Raw genomic sequence first — 27,406 nt, forward strand, 5'->3', positions numbered from 1 at the left:
CTTTTTGTGTTTGATGAACTATAATTTTGCATGATTGAAACCGGCACTTTATTTTACTTTCTCAACAACGTTACAGAATACAGACTTTAAATTTGGTAAAGAGGCCTAACTCCTGACAAAAGCAGGTTTAGCATTAGATCAGTCACACAGTAATAGGAAGCTGTGCTTTTTAAGTGCACTTCCCATTGTAGGGAGCGAAGGAGGCATGGGTATTCATCTCATTCTTGCCCTGTATACTTCTGGATAATCCTCGGGCGTACTCTCACACACACACACACACACACACGGCTGGAATAAGTGCTTGCCTTTGCACACACTGGCCTCTCAATCAACAGGGACACTTGCTGAGTCTGCTCCAGGGAAAAGGGGGAGACAAAAAAACAACTCTGCAATAAACTTGCAATAATACAACAGTGGGTGTCCCCTGGGCCTTTATCATTCAAATCACTGGCCATTCTGGACCGTGCAGCGGAAGGCCACTCATTCATGCCACAGAGAGTCAGGGAGATTATTGCCAGTGTAAAATAGACTCTCCAAAGAGTCGAGCTATTGTTTCCCCCTTTTTCCGATCCCGCGAGCCAAGATCATTCTTTAATTCCAAAACCCCTGGCAGTCCCACATTCAAGACGCCCCCCCCCCCCCCCTTTTCATCAAGCTGCACCCACATCACTGCCACCCACCCCCCTACATCCACCCCCCCCCCCCCCCAAAACCATCACGGAACCCCATCTCTTACCCACCCCCGGGGTTTTTTTTTTTTTGTCTCTGTTTAATCCCCCTGCAGGAATGTGGCTTCGGTTACGGAGAGGATGCCCGGTGCGCGCCCTGCCGGAGCAGCCGCTTCAAAGAGGACCGGAGCCTGCAGAAGTGCAAGCCCTGCCTGGACTGCGGCGGCATCAACCGCTTCCAGAAGGCCAACTGCTCCACCACCAGCAACGCCGTGTGTGGCGACTGCCTGCCCGGGTGAGAGAGGAGGACAAACTGATCACATATATATACCACAAACACAATGTTTATTATAACCACTAATTCACAATTACGCTTTTGGTCAGTGGTGGAAAAAGTGCTGATTTAAAAGTTGCAATACTGCAATGTAGAAGTACTCTGTTACAGGTAAAAGGTCAGAAATTCAAAATTTACTTGAGTAAAAGTACATCAAAATGTACTTAAAGTACCAAAAGTAGAAAGTATTAGTTATGCAGGATGTCCCGTTTGACAAGTTTTCAAATGCATAAAAATCTTTGGAAAATAGCAGATCTACAAGCTCACAATGCGTCACATCGCGACGCATTGTGAGCTTGTAGATCGGCTATTTTCAAATGGCCTAAATGTATGTTGGGCTGAAGTGGGTAATGTATGTTTTGTAATAATTATCAAAATCTACAAAGTAACTAGTAACTACTAAGTTTTCAAATAATTGTAGTGGAGTAAAAGTACAATATTTGCCTCTCAGATGTAGTGGAGTAGAAGTAAAAGTATTGGAAATACTCAAGTAAAGTACAAATACCTCAAAATTGTGCTTAAGTACTAAGTACATTTACTTGAGTAAATGTACTTAGTTACTTTACACCACTGTGCTTGGTAAAACGGACCTGAGTTGCATTGTACTTGGTGCACTTTTCCCTATTTTTTCCCTCTCCACCAAATCTCTTTGCCAAAAATAGCCGATCTACAAGCTCAGAACGCGCCGCATTGCGGCTCGTCGTGAGCTTGTAGATCTGCTATTGGTGGCAAATATTCACCCAAGAATAGGGATGCTGGGGTTCAAGTGGTTCATTTAACCACATTAAACCTGGTATCCCTATCTTGGGCATTATAGGTGAAAACATTTCCCACAATTTCAGGAATAGCAAAAATAGCCCAGCTTGTAGATTGGCTTTTATTTTTATTTTTAAAGGGGCTTAAAGCAGAATGCCACTCATTAAACTATGTCATTAATATTATGTATACTAATGATATAGTTTAATGTTGAAAATAATTAAAATGTTACATTCTCAGACTTAACCACTTAAAGGGGTATACCACCCTTTTAAGTGGTTAAGTCTGAGACTGTAAAATGTGTATTTAATATGGAGGAATAGAACAGAATCTCCCAGAATAGAAATGAAATTTGTATTAAAAAATGTGAATGGTTAAGAGAGATTTGCTTCTGCTGTTTACTCACCAGCTTTTAACTTCACGGTACTGTGCACATGTACTTATGGACGAATCCACAGACGCGCTGCCTGTGGCTGCCTGTAGGCGGCCATTGCTGCGCTGTCGCGTCCGCGGAGCGTTGACACCGCAGCAATGGCTGCGCGCAGGGCAGCGCTCCGTGGATTCGTGTATAGCTTGTCTATTATCCAATGGTCATGTAAAACTATTCACACTTGAAAGACACAAGTATGCACAATGAACGTATTGGCTCATGAAATGTCACTATATGTGCTTCTTTAACAGATATTACAGGAAGACAAAGCTGAGTGGTTTCCAAGACATGGAGTGTATACCGTGTGGGGACCCTCCACCTCCCTATGAACCACACTGTGAGCATTAAGTCCTTTGTTTTCCTACTCCTACCCATTAACACTAGTGAGACAGCCAGTAAAGGTCGTCATTAAGGTCAAACAGTCGTAACGACTTTTCTGTTAAAGGTCAATTGTTATTACTAGGATTTAGGTTTCATGTTATTAAGAAATGAACTACACACACAGATCTATGATACAGTATGCTATTATGACAAACAATGTACTAACTTGTACTAACGACCCCCAAAATGCTGTTTTGATGGGGAGGAGGAGGTGAACTTTGAAATCATTCTTTTATGTTTCATTGCACATGTGGTTAAACTGCTCTTTGGCTTTGTGGTGCTGCTGGCATACAAGGCCAAAGAAAGTCGACCTCACCTGTGATGGGAATAAAGGCACACTGCACACACAATGGCCTGAAAGCAAACATCATTAGCCCGGCACAATATAATGAACTCCCAAGTCCAAACGCAGCCACAACCAAAGTTCCATGCTAAACCAGTCAGCCAGTATTAATGCCACAACAAAGCACATACCTCCATATAAAACATGCCAGCACAAGGTCCTTGGAGTAATCAGAACCATAGCCTTCACCTTAATGGGGGGAGAAAAACCTTCCGTTCATTCACAAAGTCTTATTGAGCGAGCCAACTGTGCGTTATGTGCAAAGAAATGCTTGGTTTTTATAAGCAGAACAGTTAAAAGTAGAAATGGATACGGCTAGCATAATAGCGGGCCTTGCCAAGGACCGGGTCCATGTTGCCAGCTATCATCACTCCATTCTGGCTGAATGAGGGAATTTCCTTCATTAAATTGTTCCATTGATGTCTCAAGGACATGATATTTTTAAATAGCGCCACAAAAAAAATATTATTGCATTGTTATAGGTTTTAACGAGAGAGTGGAAACTTCAACGCCAATTGAATAACCTACTAATGTGTTGAATGTTGGTTTTTAGGCATTACATCATTAGTAAGACATCTTAACCACCGGTTGAGTAATTGAACGATCCTTCCAAAAAAATTATTGCACTGTCTTAACCTTACTGTACAGTTACAGTAACTGCACTGTTAAAGTAAGCAACCATCTCAAGTACAATTTACCACCGTTCTTTTAATGAGACCTATTAAGCTCAGAGGTGGGGGGTTCACATTGTTACAGTATGTTCACAAAGCAGGGATTGAATTCCAGTAGGCCACACATCCAATTACCTTCCTCCTTTTTTCTCCCCCGCCCATTACAAGTACTTAAGTACAACCTTATGATTTTGAGACTCCAGTATAAAGCGAACGGTCCCAGTGAACTTATACGTTGGGTAATTGAGTGTGACTTCCTGATGACTGTGGAGGAGAACAGCTGTTTCTGCTTTGGCAGCGTGGTGTGTCTGAGAGCCAGTAGAGCCACCGTGGCTGCAGGTTCCAGCAGCGATCTGCTAGAGCTAGACCAACGAAGACGGCTCCGAGAGGAGAGCAGTCAAGATAATTTTACTTGACAATTAATTGTCATACAAATAATGAATACTAATATGATGAACAATTTAAGACCTGAGGCCGCTTCAAAAAGAAATCTAAATCCTAACAATCTTTCGGAAAAAAATATAAAAAAATCATTTTCACGATTTTTCAAAAATAGCAGATCTGCAAGCTCATAGCGCGGCACTCGGTGCCGCGCTATGAGCTTGTAGATCTGCTATTTTTGAATAGCCAAAGAACTCTAAAAATGGTCCAGGTCTTAAAGGGTTAAAGGGATAGTTCACCCCCCAACATTTTTTTCCCCCCTGTTGATAGATTTGTCACCCCATGGAGAATTCATGGATCGCATTCCTAAGCCAATAATTTGATGACCGGCAGCGGTTCCGGTAGGAGACACAGAGAGTCTCCTTTGTGTCTCCTACCGGAGCCGCTGCCTACCGGTCCGCTGGGGTGACTAATCCATTGAAAAAAATATTTTTTTGGGGTGAACTATCCCTTTAACAGTGTTTTTTTGGCATTGACCCGGCGGCCGCGGTGCGGTCCTAGCCTGGAAACCAGACGAATCTGCCCAGTGCTCTGGCCCCGCCCGGTTGTGATTGGATTCCGCTGTCCTTATAAGTTGTGGGGGACCAATCAGGGCCCAGTATGCAAATGCAAAAGGTTTATCACCAGAGGCATAGTTGCCAGACCCAAGGGGTCGGGCTTACATGAGGCTTTGTACCTGTTTCGTCCATACATGGGCAGGGGCCATTTGTCCTCCGGCCCCAGCCAAAAAAAAGTTTGTGACGTCCCCTTTCGTCACGAACTATTCATGACATCATGAACTTCAGTTATGAAGTGGTTTGTAGGTGTGTTACTGTATACTAGGACTTCATTCTGGGTCTGGCAGAACTAGGTCTCCTGGTCTTGTTTTTAAATCAGCCCCATGGAAATGCAGGTTCCAAACAGAGATTCCAGACTAATATCTACGCCATGCCAGGCTAGCGCGGTTCACCCACCCACTCATTAGGCAATTTTAATATAGAATTGTGACAGATATCGAACGAGCCGTTGCTCATATCCTTCCCACAGTGAACCTTGATTCGGTCAGGACCGGGTCTGCGAACGCAGGCGACATATTACACGGTCGTTTTAGCGGCTTAACCCTTCTGCCCTGCAGTCTCTTTTTCACGGTCTAGCTTTGGTTAATAGAATGCCTTTTTTTTTTTTACATTACTGTGCGTGTGTAACGAGCACAGCCACCAGGACACACAAGCTCCTTCCATCTACCCGTCCGTCTGTCCATCTGTCTGACTTCTCGTTTTGATACCGGGGGGGTGGGTTGGGGGGGGGGGGGACTTTGAAACAAAATGGGCCCCATTGTATCCCAGCACATAGCTGGTAGTTAGATCCTACAGACAGACTGAGAGTCTCAGTGTGGAGCACTTCCAAAATGTTTGAAAGTCTCGCTCCCCTCCCTCCCTCCAGTGTTATCTTGCGGAGGGTGGTGAAAACTTAAAGGGCAGATCATTCTAATAAGGGCCACACTGGGGCCCCCAGGCGATGGTGCAGCTGTGCAGGGGAGGCCAGCCAGCCACTGTCGGTGGAAGGGACTGTAAATCTTCATACCCCCCCCATCCCCTCCCCTCCTCTCCTCTCTTCTATGCTCCACACACCCTCCCTCCCTCTCCCTCTGTTTTCCCCCCAGCCAGTTTATGGACTCTCTGGTAGAAATGAGACTGTGTTTTATGGATTCCTCCAGACTCTTTAATGCGTTTCATCTGCTGGAGTTCTTCACTGTCACGGCAGATCCCCAAAAGATGGCTCTGGATTGGATAGAGCACACATGCACAACGCACGCACGCACGCACGCACGCACGCACGCACGCACGCACGCACGCACGCACGCACGCACGCACGCACGCACGCACGCACGCACGCACGCACAGGCCCACCCACACTTGCATGTGCATATAATACCCTTTATTATTACCAAACAGATAATACACCAGATACACCAGTTTCAGGTGGGAGTTTCATCTGTTGGTGTGGTAATATTGAATACAATAGTCTTGTTTTTAGCCGGTTTCTGACTAACCAAGACACTTAGGGCCTGTTTACTTTGGTGGCCAGCCACAAAATATTATTTATCTTACACAGTTTGAGGCAGGAGTTTCAAAACTAAAATATTTTCTTGTTTTGAAGGACTGATACATGTTGCATGTTTGCAGGCAAACTCAGGCTCTTGAAATATACCAGTATACCACAAACCTTTTATATTTTGACATGCTACTGTAGGCTAGGGCTAACTTAAGATCCATCAAACCTGTGACCCCAGTGATAACCCTGAGGTTCTGACATTACTTAACTTAATCCCAGCCGTCCTCTATTTACTGAGTTGACGACCTAGTTCAAAGGCTCATTCATGGCTTCTACTCTTACCAACCACAGAACTTAGCAAATTATCTTAACTGATTGAAGTGCCTATGAGGCAACACAAGCCAAGTAAGAGCATTCAGTCTTAAAAAGAAATGATGCCATCAAAACCAAAGTGGATCACATGTCAGTGAAGATATGCCTGGAGTAGTGATGGTCTTATCTATTTCTGAGTGCTTCCTCACCAACGTCTTAATTAAGTATCCAGCATGCAAATGCAAACCACATGGTCATATTTTTGTTGCCACATTTAAAAATGGGCGTGGTTGGTATAATATACTTCGCCACAAACATGCCCCCTTGGGTTTTTACATATTTGTAAGTAATTAAACTTTCTGGCAGAGGCACTTCTTTGATTGTAATCGTCTCTGTTTGGGACATGTATTACAAAAGGCTGTTTGAAAAGCTCATAGTAAAATGGTAATAACTGCACCTAATAACTAAATATATAACTAAAACATTCTCCTTTTTACTAAAACACTCATCTTCACACTCATAGTTAGAGATTGAGTAAAACATAATTTCACTTTATGTTTTGTCAAAAGTACTGACCTGTTCTTCAATCCTGAAAAGCAGGCCTTTAAAAAAAATCTAACATTTTTTTCCGGAATTTCAAGCGAATGTAAACTACAACCTGCATGCTAACATAGTAGCCACAGGATGTATGTAAGAGCAGTGGTGTATAGTAACTAAGTATACTCAACTACTGTACTTAAGTAAAATTTTGAGGTATTTTTTACTTTAGTGGAGTATTTCCAATTTTCAATACTTTTACTTCTACTCCACTACATCTCAGAGGCAAATATTGTACTTTTACTCCACTACAATTATTTCAAAACTTTAGTTACTAGTTACTTTGCAAATATAAATTATTATATTATAAAACATACATTAATCACTTTAGCCCTATTTTATACATAGGCGATGCGGCGCGTTGTGAGCTTGCAGATCTGCTATTTTCAAACATTTTAGTACTTTTACTTTTGGTATTTTTTGTATATTTTGATACCAATGCTTTTGTACTTTTACTCAAGTACCATTTTGTACACAGGCCTTTTACTTGTAACAGAGTATTTTGTGGTATTGCTACTTTTACTTAAGTAAAATATCTGACTACTTTTCCCACCACTGTGTAAGAGTAGAGAGATGATAAATCTTGGTTTGGTGGTTTGACCATTTAGTTTGATTCTTAACCATACATGTACCACTCCCGTGTTTCACTCTTACTGCTATTGCTGCTATGATACCTGAATTTCCCCCCGGAAATCAATGAAGATTGAACGTTATCTTATCTTATCTTATAAGACGTATCAGTCCTGACTGGTTAACCAGGAAGCCACAACCGCAACGTTTACCAAGAACCTATTAAATGGGGTTTTACATTAGACGTGTAAAAGGCTTCTCCGACCAAACAATAGACAAACCATAGTTCTCTCAATAATTGCCAAGTGCCTTTTTTTGGTACCTTGACTTTGGCATTCCATAGAGTCAACAGGCAGGGCCATATCAAAGGCTGTGGTTTATTGGCAGAGTGCGGTGTGGAGATAGCATCAGCAGGTGAGCTCTCTTCAATGGGCCAACCTTTATCTGTGTTTGCTGCAGCTGTTAGGGGCCTTGATAAAGGAGCCCCACATCGCGGTGTGTGGGAGAGATGAAGATGATCACCGTGGCTGTTCTTCTGAACATACGTGTTCGCAAACCCTGGGTTAAGACTCTATTACCACCAGCGGTAGAAGAAGTACGCCCGTAAAAGTGCTCAGTATTAAAAATGTTGCCATTTCACAAATATTCTTTCAAAACTTATAGCAGATCTAGAAGCTCGCAACACATCTCACATTGGTTATTTTCGAATAGCCGAAGAGCTTAATTGGTTAATGTACAGTATATTTTGTAATCTAAATCTGCAAAGTAACTAGTAACTAAAGTTTACAAATAATTGTATTGGTGAAAAAAGTACAATATTTGCCTCTGAGATGTAGTGGAGTAGAAGTATAAAACATTGAAAGATGGAAATACTCAACTACCTCAAAGTTGTACTTAAGTACAGTACTTGAGTAAATGTACTTAGTTATTTTTCACCACTGTGTATTACAACTACATACGCATAATGTTTGATAACATTCTCTCCCTCCATATGTCCATCAGTTCATCATAACCTCACTCTAATTGAGATTAGTTTTGTCCATTTTCTTAAGCTGGCCCTGGCATCTACTCCTGTAGGATAATAAGGATATTGTCTGTGGACGGTGTGGTTCTGAGATTAACTTGCTTTGGAAGCAACTATTGGTCGGTTCCAGTGTGTGTTTTCTATAGGTCTACAATAGGTGTAGTTGTATTCGTGTGTCTCTAGACAATGCCTACACAGATGGCTGATTCTTTTTAACTGCTAATACCAATATTCGGTTGATACACTGGTACAACCTGTCATTTTATGACACTCTCTAGATCAGTGGTTCTCAAAGTGGGGTCCGGGAACCCCCAGGGGTCCTCGAGGGAGTTCTAGGGGGTCCCCAGCTAAATGAGGGATAGTTAGGAACCAAGTGGACCCTTATGGGTCTGTAACTCTGAGAGTGTACAAATGGAACCAAATGGACCCTAACATTTGGTTCCATTTGTACACTACTCAGAGTTAAATTAACATTGATTTTACAATATAAATTGGGGTCTCAGAGATAGAAATGCATTAAATGGGGGTCCGTAGCCTAATGCATGTCAAACTTGGGGGTCCTTGAAATTAAAAATTTCACTGCTAGAGCCGTAAAAATATTTATGGGGGTCCCTGGCATATCTTTTCAAATGGGGGTCCGCGGGCTAATGTGTGTCAATTTGGGGGTCCTTGAAAAAGTTCAAGAACCGCTGCTCTAGATCATAGACGCCTCACGCACAGCGGTGTCCACAGGAAGGATTCAGACCCATTCCTTTGTTTTCATGACTTTATTGCTTCTTACCAGCATTCAGCAGTGTGTTTATCGTGAAAGCAAGGCGACATTAAAAGACATTAAAGATATCAAAGTAGCGGAAGGCGTTTGAAGCCTTTCAGTGTGTGGTGGAGTATACTTTCATCTTTGTATGTATGATTGTTGGGGGTATTAACCTGTGCCGTGCCTCTTTCCTCTCTCCGCCGTCTCAAAGCGTTCGTTCACGTTTCGGCAGGTATCAGGGCTTAACTTATTATGAGCTCCTCTGATGGTTAGTGTGATGACAGGGTGGATATTCCAATGCAAATATTGTTCTGGTTATATTATAACATTCATTGTTTATGTGCACAATTGGGCCGTAAACACGATGTCAGCACGCCCGCTGCTTTAAAATCAGCCGTGCATTTTGAATGGGGTATTATTCACTACCAGTTATCAGTGGTGGAAAAAGTACTCACATTTTTTACTTAAGTAAAAGTATCAATACTGCAATATAGAAATACTCCTAGTAAAAGTCCGGAATTCAAAATGTACTTGAGTAAAAGTACAAACGTACTGGCATCAAAATGTACTTAAAGTACCAAAAGTAAAAGTACTCATTATGCAGAATGTCCCATTTCAAGTTTTCAAATGTATAAAGATCTTTTGAAAATAGACGATCTACAAGCTCACAATGGGTCGCGATGCGACGCATTGTGAGCTTGTAGATCGGCTATTTTCAAATGGCCGAAATGTATATAGATAGGGCTGAAGTGGCTAATGTATGTTTTATAATAATAATCAAAATCCACAAAGTAACTAATAACTGAAGTTTTCAAATAATTGTAGTGGAGTAGAAGTAAAAGTATTGGAAATTGGAAATACTCAAGTAAAGTACAAACACCTCAAAATTAGTACAGTACTTGAGTCCACCACCGCCAGTTATCATGTATTTCTCGATAATGCATATTAAAATGCGCACATTTAAATGAGTCTTCATTGTGACCGTGGAAACAGAATTCTGGCGTGCTGCTGCCGTGAGTTTAGGATAGCTCTTTCACCCTTCTTCTTCCTCTTGGATGGAATGTTAAAATACCCTTATCCCCTATTGGCTTGAATGAAAAGGAAAGAAAAACCTGCCCAACACTGAAGTAATGTTTACATTGCATAACAAAGAGCTCTTGGATGTGAATAGGCTGAACCCTGTTCGATTTATGATTAATGTGGCAAAAAGCAAACAGCGATAGAAGGGGTCTCATTGAAAAAATATTTTTTCAAACAAAAAGCTGTTTATAGTGTTTGCTATCTATTCAGATTATTTCTCACAATTCTTTTTTTTTTACAGTCTGATGGTGGGCAAGCAGTCAAACATTTTCATAGTTTAGGCAAACTTCTATTTCAGGTGACCTTGTTTGCTCTCAGTAAACCCACACCCACTGAGCTATCTCGATCTGTGCAATGAATACTTTGATCTTTTTTTGTGCTAAACAAAATTATATTTGATTACTGATAATGGTAACGGGCAATTATTTTAATCTGTTTGGCCCTTAAAGGTCAATGCTCTTTCAATTAGAGAATACAGATATGTTCGTGCACATGTTCGTGCAGACAGCCAAGCTAACAGTTCTCAGTTTCATGTCTCGAGCCTGACGGGGCCCGAAAAAAGCCTGTCGGGTAGGGCCGGGTTTGGGCTGAGAATATATGTGAATTGGTTGGGTCAGGTAAGAAAATACAAAATATAATAATAATACTAATACAAGTAAGTGCAAGCACTGAACAAATATTTTGAGTAGGCAGACAAACGAGGTCTAACACGTCAAAGCCATATGCCCATCAGCATGGAAAGCTGCTCGCAGCAACACAAACATTTTAAGTGTTTTGGTTTGTCATTTTTGTTCTTGTTATAACGTCTATTTCAAACTCCTGTGTTAATGTATGAGTAAATGGAAATAGAACTACCAAGTGTGTACCCGTGGTACCCTGAAATGGTGAAGGAAAGAGGGATAATGGCGAGGTTTATGAACTACTTACAGTAGCAAGCAGTGGTGGAAAAAGTATTCACAGGTTCTACTTAAGTAAAAGTATCAATACTGCAATGTAGAAATGCTCTGTTACAAGTAAAAGTCCGTAATAAAAAAAATACTTGAGTAAAAGTATAAAATGTATTTGTATCAAAATGTACTTGAAGTACCAAAAGTAGAAAGTAGTCATTATGCAGAATGTCCCATTTCACAAGTTTTCAAGTGTATACAATGTATTAAAATCTTTTGGAAACAGCAGATCTACAAGCTCACAATGCGTCGCATCGCGACGCATTGTGAGCTTGTAGATCTGCTGTTTTCAAATGGCCGAAATAGGACTGAAGTGGGTAATGTATGTTTTGTAATAATAATCCAAATCTACAAAGTAACTAGTAACTCAAGTTTTTAAATAAATGTAGTGGGGTAAAAGTACAATATTTGGATCCGTAAAAGTATTGGAAATTGGAAATACTCAAGTTAAGTACAAATATCTCAAAATTGTACTTAACAGACATGCAAAAGTGTCACTTTTCAGCTACAGTCACCTTTTTGAACCCAAATAGGGCAATTGTGTGACACCTGACCCAAAAGAAAACAACATGTTGTCACCTTTTTAACCTCGGGGCTGTTTGCATGCCTGACTTAAGTACAGTACTTAAGTAAATGTACTTGACCCCCTGTGCACCCCGGTCAATGAAGTACACTGTATAATAGAATACTTGTATAAGTTTAAAAAAAATAATTGGGAAAAGGCAGTATGACAACAAAAATCTTCCATCTTTTATTATACATAAATTCCCATTCAGTATTGTATGTGATGTGCTTGGCCTTCAACTCACATGGGTCGGTTTGGGTTTGAATTCATACTTAATTGCGCATTGTGTCGTGCACTGAAAATAGCCGATCTACAAGGTCACAACGTTTCACAGTGCCACACGTTGTGAGCTTGTAGATCTGCTATTTGGTGAACGATACCAGTGTGCCACCGTATAAATCAGGCTTTTCAGATGTCTGTCCCAAAGCTCAAACTCAAGAACCAAAATCTCATTTGTAAATTTGTATCACGTTCATCAACTTATTTGAAATGTCATTCCCATGAATCATGAGCCCAAAACTGCTTCATAAACTGAATAATTAGTTTGAACTTTTACATCAGATGCGTTTTAATTGAGTCATTTCAGTTAGAAACTTAGAAAAGTCAGCCAGCTTGGTCAGTTTTATCTCTATTTTCAATTCATCGTTTAAAGGAGCTGTTCACATTATCCATCATTCCTTCATTGTAGTACGCATTAAAGTCAATAGTGAATATTTTGAATATATTCAATGAAATTGGTGAAGCTTGTTTAAGTTTTAAGTGCCAAAAGTTGTAACACGCATCACTATACTTTTATCACCCCTGTTTTATTTCTCCTAACTTTGGATAATGGCCAGGACAATAATTAGACGAGAAGCCAGCCAGATTGTAAAACAGAGTGCATGTTAAACCAATAAGACCGGGAACGCATCGGTGTCATTTTAAGATTTCTTTGGCTATTCAAAAATAGCAGATATACAAGCGCTATGAGCTTGTAGATCTGCTATTTTTGAAAAATCGTGAAAATCTTTGAATATACATATTTTTTTTGGAAGCGAACATTTGTAACTCAAATCTTATTACTTCTGGGGGATTCTACAATCTTCTAAATCCTAACAGTTTTTTTAAAAACCTTTTCATGTCAAAGACCTCCCAAAATTATGTATTTGGCCGCAGACCCCTATCTGAAAATATTTTGTTCCAGGGAAGATTTGAGTAAAAAATCTATACATATATTCAAAGATTTGCACACATTTTCACGATTTCTTTAAAAAAGAAATAGCAGATCTACAAGCACTCAGTGCCGCGCTATGAGCTTGTAGATCTGCTATTTTTGAATAGCCCAAATAAATCTAAAAACGACACGGATGCGTTCCCGGGTCTTAATGGGTTAAAGTGTGTTAATTTACTGTATCCAACGCGGAGCCATATTCAAGTTATGATGATGTCCCTTATTTGTGGGAACTTGTGTAATGAGCCAAAAAGTCTTGATGCAAGAGTCGGTGTGCGTGTGCGAACGCTCCCGGCAGGTTGAGGTGGAGCAGACAGACAGGCACGTCAAATGACTCCCCCGGGCCATGTGATGACTATGGTAGCAGCAGCTTATTCGTGGCAGTAGCACCCATACTGTAACACATGTGTGTGTGTGTGTGTGTGTGTGTGTGTGTGTGTGTGTGTGTGTGTGTGTGTGTGTGTGTGTGTGTGTGTGTGTGTGTGTGTGTGTGTGTGTGTGTGTGTGTGTGTGTGTGTGTGTGTGTGTGTGTGTGTGTGTGTGTGTGTGTGTGTGTGTGTGTATGCATGCGTGCGTGCGTGCACACACATGAACCCTGGCACTCTGATACAGTCGCTCTGACTGACTGACAGACACACAAACTGGCAGACAGACACAGGCATGTCTGTCTGTAAAAAATGGTGGAAAAAGTACTCACATTTTTTACTTAAGTAAAAGTATCAATACTGCAGTGTCTGTTACAAGTAAAAGTAAGGTATTAAAAATTTACTTGAGTAAAAGTTCAAAAGTATTGGTATCAAAATGTACTTAAAAGTACCACAAGTAGAAAGTGCTCATTATGCAGAATGTCCTGTTTCAAGTTTTCAAATGTATACAAATCTTTTGAAAATAGCAGATCTACAAGCTCACAATGCGTCGCATCGCAACACATTGTGAGCTTGTAGATCGGCTATTTTCAAATGACCGAAATGTATATAGGGCTGAAGTGGTTAATGTATGTTTTGTGATAGTAATATAAATCTGCAAAGTAACTAGTAACTAAAGCTGTCAAATAATTGTAGTGGAGTACAAGTACATTATTTGCCTCTGAGATTTAGTTAAGTAGAAGTAAAAGTACTGCAAATTGGAAATACTCAAGTAAAGTAAAAGTACCTAAAAATTGTACTTAAGTACAGTACTTGAGTAAATGTACTTGGTTACTTTACACCACTGCTCGCACGCATGCACTCATCCTTCCCCCTTATGTCCAAACATCCAGCCAAAAGGTCTGCCTTTGGCCTTATTCACAGAACCCGGTAATTGGGAGGTGTTGCTGTCACATGACTGTAATACTCAAAGGGATAAAAGGGTCACAGAGTATGAGAACTTCTTCTTGGTTAGAGCGTCTGTGAAAAGGATTGCTAGAAGGCAAAAGAAGTGAGGGGATTACCTGTCATCTTGATTATTTATCACAGTTTCTTTAATTTATCGTTCTAATTTGTCGTTTTCAATTGCCTTTTTAGTTTTTTTTTGTCTTGCCAGCACCAACTAATAATGGTATGTTTTATGTTTACGTTTTTCCTTTACGAGTATGTGCTAAAATAAACTAACCACCCTTTTCATGGAGTACAATTACACAATCGTGATAGATGCGGGGTTGTTAAAGTCTCAAATTATATTGTCTGTTGTTGACACCACATTGTTATCGCCTTGTAATAATAAGCCGTGGAAGTCTTATCGCCAAAACATTCTTAATGTCACCAAAACTTGTCAAGAGTTCACACCCACTGTACGTACTTAGTCGTTCCGACTCGACTCGTCTCGCTCGCAAACTGTGTGTGCATGACTTTGTTTTATCTCTCTGTCTTAATTTTTTTAAATTTTAATACAGAAAACACCGCCCATATTCCTCACCCTCCCCAATCACTATCACATCCAATATTCCCACCCCTGCATCGCCCCGGGGCGCAACACAGAAATAATTAAACTGCAATGACAATAATCAAATTAGAATTAACTCATTCACTGCCAGATTCATTTCTGGTTGTGTTTGCCCACTGCCAGCAATTTTCCTATTTTAAAAAAAACTTTCAACAGGTCACAAAAAAAATTATATTCATTATGATCGCAAGCCCAATCGTTTGTAAACACACAGGCTATACGTGCACGTCGCCAGACAACAAACATTCCGATCGGCTTGGAGTCCTTCTCATGCAGCCCCGTGTAAACACGCCATTTCTCGTCAAAATTGGACGGTTCACTTACTTTTTCAGCTCCCCACAGAAAATGTGCATCCCTTATGATCGATCGCGTGTCCAACTGTTTGTAGACACACAGGGTAGGTGTGTGAGTGGCCCAGAGAACACATATTCAATCCGCGACAAAAACAAAAAAATATCCATGAATTCAAGTCTCCATGGGGTGACTAATCGATAGAAAAAAGTAATTATTTCGGTGAACTATCCCTTTACCCATTAAGACCTGGAACGCATCTGTGTCATTTTAGAATTCTTTAGCTATTCAAAAATAGCAGATATACAAGCTCATAGCGCGGCACCGAGATAGCAGATCTATGAGCTTGTAGATCTGCTAAATTTTTTTTATCGTGAAAAAATATTTTTTACATTATTTTGAAAAAACTGTTAGGATTTAGATAACATTTTTAGAATCGGCCTTAGGTCTTAATGGGTTAAATAAATACATAAGAAATAGAAATGGGGGAGGGTGTTTATTCAGCTAAACTCTTGACGTTACACCAATGAATGTGCTTGAAATGTACTTGAGTTTAAAACCTCTTGTCTCTCTCTCTCTCTCTCTCTCTGTGGACAGGCAGTGGACGTGTGAACCTGGTGCCTCTGCCCTCGGTGGTGACCAGTCCTCGGGACATGGCGCTGGCCGCGGTCATCTGCAGCGCCCTGGCCACCGTGCTGCTGGCTCTGCTGGTCCTCTGTGTCATCTACTGCAAGAGACAGCTGCTGGAGAAGAAACCCAGTGGTGAGGGAAATAGTTTAATTGGAAAAGAAAAACGTAAACTTAAAATTATTTTAACCCATTCAATCCGGATTTTTAGATTTCTTTGGCTATTCAAAAATAGCAGATATACAAGGTCATGGCTTGTAGATCTGCTATTTCTTTGCTTCTGGTGGGGGTTCTACAAATGTCTTCTAAATCCTAACAGTTTTTTTTTTAAACGGTATGTATTTGGCCCCGGACCCCCATCTCAAAATATTTTGTTCCAGGGACCCCCCAGAAGCAAATATTTGAGTTAAAAACGCATTCAAAGATTTGCACAAAAGTTCACGATTTTTCCAAAATAGCAGATGTACAAGCTCATAGCGTGGCGCGGCACTCGGTGCCATGCTATGAGCTTGTATATCTGCTATTTTGGAATAGCCAAAGGTTAAAGTGGTTACACAGATGCGTTGAATTGGTTAAACAATAACACAACAACACCGCAAGATATTGGCATTGGTCTGCTGCAGTTTTAGCCACAGGCCTTATGTCGGCACACCTTTGCCAATATTTAAGCACAATATGCAAATCCCCGTCAATCCAAGTGCAGACCAGACTTTAAATAAATTTCCCATTTTCAGTACTTCTACTCCACTACATCTCAGAGGCAAATATTGTACTTTTACTCCACTACAATTATTTGAAAACTTTAGTTACTAGTTACTTTGCAGATACAGATTATGATATTATAAAACATAACCACTTTAGCCCTATTTCATACATACCTGTAGGCTATTTGTAAATAGCCGATCTACAAGCACACAACGCGTCGCATCGCGACGCGTTGTGAGCTTGTAGATCAGCTATTCTCAAACATTTTAGTACTTTTACTTTTGGTACTTTAAGTATATTTTGATGCCAATACTTTTACTCAAGTAACATTTTGAACACAGGCCATTTAACTTGTAACAAGAGTACTTCTGCTTTGTGGTATTGATACTTTTACTTAAGTAAAACATTTCAGCACTTTTCCCACTATGATAGCAACACTTGACTCACAGTCACCAGTGCTGATGGAGCCCCTCTGTGTCCACAGCCTCTCTCAGGGCCCAGGACGGGCCGTACGGCGGGGCAGAGTTGTTCTGTCTGGACCGGCGCTGGCTCCACGACTTCCCCCAGAGACCCTGCTGCCAGTGTCACCTCGGCCCCGGACACACGTGTGGTAGGCTCTGCTTTTTATGAAGACAAGACATCAGCATAATCTGTGTGATGGTGAAAGTGGTGGAAAGTAACTAAGTACTTGTACTCAAGTACGGTACTCAAGTACAATTTTCATTACTTTTACTTGCACTCCACTACATCTCAGAGGCAAATATTGTACTTTTACTCCACTACATTGATTTGAAAACTTGAGTTAGTAGATTTTGATTACTATTACAAAACATACATTAACCACTTCAACCCTATACATTTTGGCCATTTGAAAATAGCAGATCTACAAGCTCACAATGCGATGCATTGTGAGCTTGTAGATCTGTTATTTTCAAAATATTTTTTATACATTTGCAATTCTACATAATGAGTACTTTCTACTTTTAGTACTTTAAGTAAATTTTGATACCAATACTTTTGTACTTTTACTCAAGTACATTTTGAATTCCTGACTTTTACTTGTAATAGAGTATTTCTACATTGCAGTATTGATACTTTTACTTAAGTAAAAAAAAAAAGAGTACTGTTTCTACCACTGGATGGTGGTTTCTGATGTCCATCATGGTGACTGATATAATTGTACATGGACTGTTCTCTGTATTTCATCAGCATTTTCTTATTTTACCCTTCAATTTATCCAGCTATTCAACCTAAATAGGTTGCTTACTAGCGACTAGCGATTCATCCCTCATGGTTTCTGACAGATGGTGGCGTGCACAGACATTTTGAGGGGCAGGTGCTCAAGTAAAAAAAAAAGGGCACCTTGCGCGGCGCGCGGAACCGCCGGCTGCCCTAGTAGTGTGAGATTTATAGAAGAAAATTGCAATGCACATTTTGGGGAATTGTTAATATATTAGGGCACTTCTGGTCAAGAGGGCAAAGGGCAGGTGCTCTAGCACCACCTAGGGTCTATCTGTGCACGTCCCCCTTTCTTTTATGTGGATCTACTGTGTAATTGTTGTCCTATCCTATTCACCTGTTTCCTAGGCTGTGTGTTTTCCACTTCCTGTCGATTTGATCCAATGAAATCCAATGAAACTGGTCAGATGACCAATGATATCCAATGAAATCGACAGGAAGTGGAAAACACAGCCTAGGAAACAGGTGAATACATATTTATTTGGTTCTTTGCATCCATTACAGTAGTACTGTTGGTTTTTGTCTTCTTTTTTATATACATTATTGTATATCCATGCTGTCTGGCAGAAAGCAGCTAACTCCAAAAAGTTAGCTGCATGAAAAAAACAAAAAAAAAGTTGGAGTTAGGAGGTTTTGTTCATCATTGATAAGAACAGCTGAATGGACCTCCAAGCTCACAATGAGGTTGGAGGTCAAAAGGGGGTGGAGCCTGGAGTCAGCAAAACCAGCTAACTCCACCCCCCTTTGGTGGAGTTAGCTGGTTTAGCAGAAAGTTTGAGGATCCAATGGAGTTAGCTGCTTTTGTCAGAAGCACTTTTTAATACTTTTCATCGGTTCAATGTTTTTTTTTTACCAACACACAGACGTAAAGGGCGTTCAATAGCACTGATTTATGCAAAAGCGTCAAAATGGAGTTAGCTGGTTTCTGCCCGACTGCAACGACATTGTCATGTTGTGCAACCACAGTGATAGTTGCAAGTCGTTTTATTATAGCATAGCATTCCTGGCCTACTTGGTGGTATTTAATCACCTATACAGCAGCACAAGGGCTCTCTACTTGGCTCCATCCTTTTTCTGAGTTTCCCTGTGGTGATTCTTAACCCATTAAGACCTGGAACGCACCTGTGTCACTTTTTGATTTGAGCTAAAAAAGCATTATTTTACACTTTTGGCTATTCAAAAATAGCAGATATACAAGCTCGTAGCGTGGCACCGAGTGCCGTGCTATGAGCTTGTAGATCTGCTATTTATGAAAAACCGTGAACATGTGTGCAAATCTTTGAATATATATTCTTTTAAAGCGAACATTTTTAACTCAAATCTTTGCTTCTGGGGGTCCCTGGAACAAAATATTTTGAAATGAGGGTCCGCGGTCAAATACATATCATTTTGAGGGTCCTTGACATGAAAATTTTTGAGAACCACTGATACTGAGACACATACGTTTTTCAGAATACTGTTGGGATTTAGAAGACATTTCTAGAATCGGCTTCAGGGGTAAAACTTTGACCGTACCTTATTGTTTTCCCTCTGTGTGTGTGTGTGTGTGTGTGTGTGTGTGTGTGTGTGTGTGTGTGTGGGGCGCTCAGGCCCGGTCCACCTCATCCCTTCTCTGTGCTGTGATGAGAGCTGCAGTTTGGGCCGGAGTCAGAACACAAGCCCATTCCAGTCACAGATGAGCCTCAATGACGGGTGAGTAAATCACACACTTAAGTGTACAAGATGTTTTTATCATTTGCTAAATACAACATATTACTACAGTAGTGTCAGGCTTCGGACAGGGTGCAAAACATACTCTCTCAATCATGCCTTCGGCCTGGCGGAGACAAAAACAGCTCTTTATAAAAACGTTACATGTACAATAGTACATTAGTCCTATCGTACTATTTATAAAAAACTAGTTCTAAACAAATACAAACAAAATAAACTATATATCATTGGTTCTCAAACATTTTCATGTCAAGGACCCCCAGATTGACACTTATTAGCCCGCGGACCCCCATTTGAAAAGATATGCCAGGGACCCCCATATAAGAGAAGATTTCTACAGCTCTAGCAGTGCTTCTCAACCATTTCAATTTCAAGGACCCTTCAGTTTGACATGCATTAGGCTACGAAGCCCCATTTAATGGCATTTCTATCTCTGGGACCCCAATTTATATTGTAAAATCAATGCTAATTTAACTCTGAGAGTGTACAAATGGAACCAAATGGACCCGTTAGGGTCCATTTGGTTCCATTTGTACACTCTCAGAGTTACAGACAGACATAAGGGTCCATTTGGTTCCATTTGTACACTCTCAGAGTTACAGACAGACATAAGGGTCCATTTGGTTCCTAATCCTAACTATCTATCATTTAGCTGGGGACCCCCTGGAACTCCCTCAAGGACCCCTGGGGGCCCCCGGACCCCACTTTGAGAACCACTGCTATAGACATATATATAGACATACACACACACGTTTGGTCTGTTTGTGAGATCACTGTCAGAGTTAGAGGTTTCTCCAAAGCCGTGTGTGGCTTGAAGCACTCAGGAACACCAAGGGAGAGATTCATGCAGCTGACCCCAGGTCCCCCCCCCCCCGTCCCCCCGTCCCGTCTCTGTTGCCTTCCCCCAGAAACCTAAAGTCTGGTGAAGTGAGCGACGGACCGGTCCATGTTGGAGCGCATCCAGAGTCCGTCTCCAGAGGGACCGGCGAGACGTGGCCGCTCATGGAGAACCCGGAGCAGCATTGTGAAAGCTCACCCAGGCACAGTCTGGAAGCCTCAGGGAGGAGGACGGAGGCAGAAGGGGAAGAAGTGCATGGAGGAGGAGAGGAAGGGTCCCGGTCCAAAGACGATGTCCAGGAGAATTATCCCCCAGACCGGAGGACCGGAGAGAGTTACGGGGAAACTTTGACAGATGTGTTGCTTCCCAGGCAACAGCCATCGTCTTTGGAAGGTGAGTTTGAGATGTTTCCCTGTAGCAGCGGTGGAGAGTGACTTAGTACATTTACTCGAGTACTGTGGCCCTCATTTATCAAACGCGTTGCAGACCAAATAATTGGCGTACGGCGATATCACCGCAACTTTCGGCATTTATCAATATATCCTGACGTTGCCTTCAGCCTACGATACGCCGAGATCTCACGACAGGTCGAGAGCAGTTGTAGACGTTGGCTGCACCCATTTGTTCCATTGTAGACCTGCGGAGCAGCATTGTCTCACCGTCTGACAGGCATCTGGACACATATATCCACTCCAAAATGTATATATATCACACTAATAAATAATCCCTGTGAAAAAGATAACATTTTATAAAGTAATTTAAGCAAACTGCTTTAACATTCATCAGATAAGATTGCAGATCTGGCTGCATTGAAAATAGCAGATCTACAAGCTCACAAGCGTCGCATCGCGACGCGTTGTGAGCTTGTAGATCTGCTATTTTCAAAATATATGAGCGCTTTTGCGAGAGCATTTTCGAGAGTCGGACTGAGTCCCGACCATCTTTTCATGGACAGTGAGGTCTACAAACTTACAGTAGAGTTGAGTTATTTCATAGAGAGTTATGTAGGCTACACAACCTGGCTGGGTTAAGGATATAAACCCGACGCTCCAATCTCTTATCAATGTGGCGGCACGGGATCACTGCAGCCTGCCCGAGTCTCATGGGGAATAGCCTACATCATGGGTTTTCAACTGCTGGTCCGTGGACCACTGGTGGTCCGTGAAGGTATTGCATGTGGTCCCTGACCATGCATTTACTAATGTAGTTAGTGTTTTATTTTATTTTATCGTCCACTAGTTTAGAAACAGTGCAGTAAATTACCTGGTGACGTATGATGACGTGTCAATGTTGTCAGTTACTGGGAAGTTGGATGTCAAGAACTTCCATAGAAATTGGAAGATTAGAATCTCAAGAGAAATTGTACCGGATTGCATGGTTGAGTCACCATTATTAGGAAATGTTCCCATAATCAATCGCATGTGTCTGCTTGCTCATACATATGTTGCAATGAATCAGTTAACATGAGTTTAATAAGGAAGGTTAAGAGAACAGAATAAGGGCAACCATGGGAAAGGAATAGATCAGTGGTTCTCAATCTTTTTGGAGCTCTGGACCACTAGCATATCTCAGTTAAATAATGACTGTTAAGGTCTTGATTTAATTCACCTCGAATTAACAAATTAAATTAAAAGGTAGGGTAAGTGATATTTGTTTGTATTTATTTTTTTTGTTAAAAAGGTTAAAGTACTATATTGTGATAGCATTGCTACAGAGCGTTTGTTCGGTCATAGGGGTCTCTCTAGCTCTTTAGTAAACAGAATATAATACATTTTCAGGTAGGTGACAACATTTGAGCCAATCAGGAGAGAGCACTGAAAATGCTTTTTCTGTTTAATATAGAGCTGGAGAGACATGGAGACTCCTTATATGGACAGGACACTCTATAGTAACGAGTACTATCAGAACATAGACCCATTTTGCAATTATTTGAATAATTGATTGCAGAATAATTGCAAATCACTTACCCTACCTTTAAGCCCTTAACAGTCAACATTTCATTTAAAGCTTTTTCCCTATACACCACACCCATATCCCCACTCCCAACACAACAGTGGTCCCCAGGTTGATTCTCAGTCAGGGTGGTGGTCCCTGTTTCATAAACAGTTGAAAACCCCTGGCCTACATGACTGCTTTATTTTAGTGTAACTCGAACGCGCACTGCTCGGTATGGGGTAAATAAATATACAAACGTATTCCATTCATGGCGATGTGTTGGTATCATAATATGTCATTCATGTAAGACTACGTGACAAAGATTGTACGTTACGGATTACATGAAAGACACACTTGGGCGTGTGTGTGTGTGTGATTGAGAGAGAGGCGTGTGTGGCGAGGCGAGCGGGGGAAACTCTTTCTTAATGGCTTTTCATGATTTGTTTGGTCGTATTCTGGTTCTTCATGTCGTAAAATCGGGGCATTTCGAGAATATTTAAGGGCGTGTTATTTAAATGACACTCGTTTTCAGACGTGAGATTTACGATTTTTTTGGTGTGGCTTTTCTGGCTTTATTGATAGTACAGTAGAGAATGACAGGAAACAGGGAGAGACAGAGACAGGGAGTGACACGCAGCAAAGGTCGTCGGGAACGGGACGCGAACCTCCAACACCCCCAAATTATGCCCCCCAAATTACAGCAATACTTAAGTACAAATTTGACTGAGCGACTTTCACTTGTATTTGAGTATAATATTTGACCAGGAGTACTTTGACTCAAGTACTGGGGCTGAATCATTTGTGCACCACTGTACTGTAGAGAGCGAACGTTTAACAAACGGTGAGTTAAAAAGATGGTCCCTGCATGTCTATTACTGTAAAAGACCTGAGGCTTCTGAGCACCTGCATGTTCTCGGTTTGTGATTTCAGTTTTTCTAGGCACAACTAAGATGCATTCATTTCTACATTTAATATTCCCGTTTCTGCATTTTGATATTCTTGACCAAAAATGTCTGTTATTCATCGTGTTTTATGCAAGTGGCTGAATAAATGCATGAAGTTAAGATGCTCACTTGATGTTTCATAGTCACTGTTGTAGCACTCCTCAGCGTTCAACTTTTCACTGGGTCATGCAAATAGAGAGCAAACACTCTTAAGGCCAGGAAACTGAAGGACCTTATGTAAACTAAGCTTTGACAGGTCTGAGCTGCCAAAGCCTCCTCCAAAAACATTAAGAAATATCCAAATAAATCCCAACTGATATGAATAGATACCAGAACAGGCAACACATTGTTTGTCAGACAAAGCTTTTTTTATATTCATTTTTTATATGTGTGAATAGGAGTGTCAGGACTGGTGCAGCCAGGGTGCAGGAATGGGGCAGAGACAGAAGGGCAGTGCCACCAGAGCAGACTGGAATGTGGGTTCTCTGAACAAGAATAGATGCATAAACACAGCTGACAAACACTCAAACTAAAACATACACTGTATGTAACAACCTGCTTTCAAACCCGCTTCTCACATACATGGGAAACCAAACATCTTCTGCTCAACGGAAGTGGAATCCCCCCCCCCCTCCTTGGCCAAGGGAGATATTAGGCCTCTGGGCCCAGGCAGGGCTACTCTACTTGTAATAGTCAATGCTCAAACACGTTTTGAAACTTTCTCTCACATATGGTGTACTGTGTGTGGCACATGTATACTTTGCAGTATTCAAATACATTCCCAAGTGTAGTCTAAAACACACACACACACACACACACACACACACACACACACACACACACACACACACACACACACACACACACACACACACACACACACACACACACACACACACACACACACACACAATATGCAAATACTCAATCACACACATAAAAGGACATTCTGCGAAACTCAAACACGTCCACGCACACAAAGCATTACTCTTGAACAGGCGCGTGCGGTCAGTTTCCCCAGAGCAGTTATTGTGCCACAACCAACTGCTGCTCTCTCTCTTTGATGGACAGGAACAGTGGTGTTTATGTCCGTGCGAAGCGGAATGAGTCTGGTTAAGTATCAGAGATAGCGTCAGGCAGAGTCCAAGCCCAGCTCTTTGATGTAGCCATGGAGATATTGTTTTAACATGACTCATGACTCAGCCCCCCCCCCCCCCCCCCCCGGCCAACCCTGGGTAGATAAATTACTAATGGACGGTGTGTGTGTTTCTCCACTTTCTCCTCTTCTAGGATGAGATGGGTTTCTTTGGCACACGCCCCCCCCCCCCCTCGAACCACCCTGCTGGACCTGACGACAGCCACAACCTGATCCCGTTTCAGAGACCCTCTTCTAGCCTGCACACACAGATAGCACTAACCCCCCCCCCATCCCCCCCATGTGTGATCGGCCAGCCTGGACCAGACTCTGGAGCTTCTTCTCCTTTCCTCAAAGCGACTGAAGGGACAATGTACATAAATGCAAAGGAAAAAGCACTTCCAAGGTCAAAGAAAAGCACGAGGACAAAGGAGTAACTGTACGCAACGCAGATGAAAGAGATGCAAAACCACAGAATGTGAGCTCGCTGGTCCGGGAGGTCAGTCGAATGAAGTTCAAAGCGACAAAGGAGCATTGGCCGAGTATTTTTTTGTGACACAACGTGAATGAGGAAACGAGCGGACACTGTCCCCGAGGCGTGTATTCATTTTTTTTAAGAATGTCTTGCATTATCACGTGTTGGTCTCTTATAGCAGTGGTTCTCAAAACCTTTTCGTGCCAAGGACCCCCAAATCGATATGGATGTGGCCGCGGACCCCCACCTGAAAATATGTTGTGCCAGGGACCCCCAGAAGCAAAGATCTGTGTTAAAAATGTTTCCCTTTAAAAAAAAAGAGGTTCAAAGATTTGCACACATTTTCAAGATTTTTCAAAAACAGCAGATCTACAAGCTCGTATATCTGCTATTTTTGAATAGCAGGGGTTAAAATTATTGTGACACTTTATCAACTAATTTGGCTGGGGACCCCCTGGTACCCCCTCCAAGGACCCCTGGGTGTCCCTGGACCCCACTTTGAGAACCAATGTATTATAGACCCGACAATCAAGCGTCAAAAGTGATACGGTGCGCACTGAAGACAATCTAGATAATACTGAACAAGTTTAAGACAACGAGGAATGTTTGTGTGATTTCAAATTTGCCGTTTGTAGATAACTGTAAAATAGTAAATAGGTCAATATTTTTGTAACATAGACATGACTGACTAAATATGCTTGCCTTTTTGTTTGTTTGCCTCCAGTTGTAGTATTGGTGGTTTGCGCATGGACGCTTCCACGTCAGAATTTGATATAATTTTACACGTTTGTAAATAAACCACTATGAAAAGTACACACTATCTGCTGAGCTTCACATGTCGTTTTTCTAGATGCTTTTTAAATGTATTTATTTAAAAAAAAAAAGGGTCCATTCAAACAATTTACCGACATACTGTTTAACATCTTTTGCTAATTAAAGGTAGGGTAAGTGATTTTCTTTGGTTAAAATAAGTGTTAAATAGCTCTATATTCTGATAGTACTCATTGCTATAGATAGAGTGTTTCTTCAGTAAAAGGAGTCTTCTTGTCTCTCCAGCTCTTTATAAAACAGAACATGCATTTTCGTTTCAGTTTCAGTTTCATTTCCAATTTTATCCAATTAGGATAGAGAACTCAATCAGGATATAGATTAAACAAGTGAAATTGGAAGTGATGACACTAAGAAATGAGCAGGCAAAATTGGAACTGGAACACTATAAAATGAAGCTAAAAAATGGGTACTTTCTCCTGATTGGCTGAGATTTTGACACTACCGGAAAATGTATTTTCTCTTTATTAAAATGCTGGACAGACGGGGAGACTCCTGTTACTGAACAAACACTCTATAGCAATGATTACTATCAGAGTATAGTGCTTTAACCTTTTAACAAAATACTTTTTGTTTTAACCCAAAAATATCACTTACCCTACCTTTAAACATATCAGTGGTGTAAAAAGTACTTTTTACTTAAGTAAAAGTATCAATACTGCTGTATAGAAATACTGTTACAAGTAAAAGTCTGGAATTCAAAAATGTACTTGAGTAGAAGTCGTTATCACAATGTACTTAAAGCACCAAAAGTAAAAGTACTCATTATGCAGAATGTCCCATTTAAAGTTTTAAAATGTATACAAATATTTTGAAAATGGCCAAAATGTATATAGGGCTGAAGTGATTAATGTGTGTTTTCTAGTAATAATCAAAATCTACAAAATAACTAATTGTAGTGGAGTAAAGGTACAATATTTGGATCCGAGATGTATTGGAAATTGGAAATACTCAAGTAAAGCACAATACCTCAAAATTGTACTCAAGTACAGTACTTAAGTACATGTACTTAGTTACTTTACACCACTGCTGTACATTACACATGAGCTGTCCATCACATTTTCAAGACATCACTTGCTGGAACATTCTGTTCAGCTGGGAGAAGATAAGATAGAGAAGCTAATTACCGTAGAACACAGAAGCCGTCCAATAACTAACTCCACACTTATGCCTGATTTATACATAGTTGTGCGCCAGTGTTAAACGCCAAAAAAAGAACAGCTCTACAAGCTCTCAACACGCCGTGAAGCGACGCGTTGTGAGCTTGTAGATCTCTGATTTTCGGTGGGACACTACTAGCACGCAGCTGAGAAGTAAATCAAGCTTTAGGCTATTCTGAGTTTGCCTTTTACAGGGGGGGGATATATAGGCTATGTGGTCGTAGCCACCCAGTGCACTCCTTTCCCTTTGATGCACGTGTTCACAATCTCCCCAGAACTGTGAAGTCCCCCCTTCTCCTTCCAAGCCTTACTACTGCCCGGGGTCTCGCATCCGCACTAGTTACAGGCAAGTAAGAACACCGTCATGGGTGCAGCTGCGGCCCCGCTCCCCCCCCCCCTGGTTAATTACAGTCTGAATCTGTTGAAACAGATGCAGCAGCCGTGAAGGAATCAAGGATTCAAGGCAAGCTGCTGCACACTGG

The 27,406-nt window shown here is 41.2% G+C and overlaps 1 protein-coding gene across 1 annotated transcript in view; it reads left to right on the top strand.

Annotated features, from left to right (window-relative positions):
* LOC308085466 (tumor necrosis factor receptor superfamily member 19-like) overlaps nt 1-25,756 on the top strand; it is a 38,135-nt gene extending 12,379 nt beyond the window's left edge. Inside the window, exons 4-10 of the mRNA XM_080428629.1 lie at nt 785-963; nt 2,440-2,525; nt 15,926-16,090; nt 17,145-17,270; nt 19,489-19,591; nt 20,518-20,840; nt 24,617-25,756. Of these exons, the coding sequence (XP_080284755.1) occupies nt 785-963; nt 2,440-2,525; nt 15,926-16,090; nt 17,145-17,270; nt 19,489-19,591; nt 20,518-20,840; nt 24,617-24,621 (987 nt within the window). The 3' untranslated portion in view covers nt 24,622-25,756. The remainder of the gene's footprint in view (nt 1-784; nt 964-2,439; nt 2,526-15,925; nt 16,091-17,144; nt 17,271-19,488; nt 19,592-20,517; nt 20,841-24,616) is intronic.
* The last annotated feature ends 1,650 nt before the right edge of the window (nt 25,757-27,406 follow it).

Source organism: Gymnoscopelus braueri, assembly GCF_963280865.1.
Source record: "Gymnoscopelus braueri genome assembly, chromosome: 5".
NCBI classification, from domain to species: domain Eukaryota; kingdom Metazoa; phylum Chordata; class Actinopteri; order Myctophiformes; family Myctophidae; genus Gymnoscopelus; species Gymnoscopelus braueri.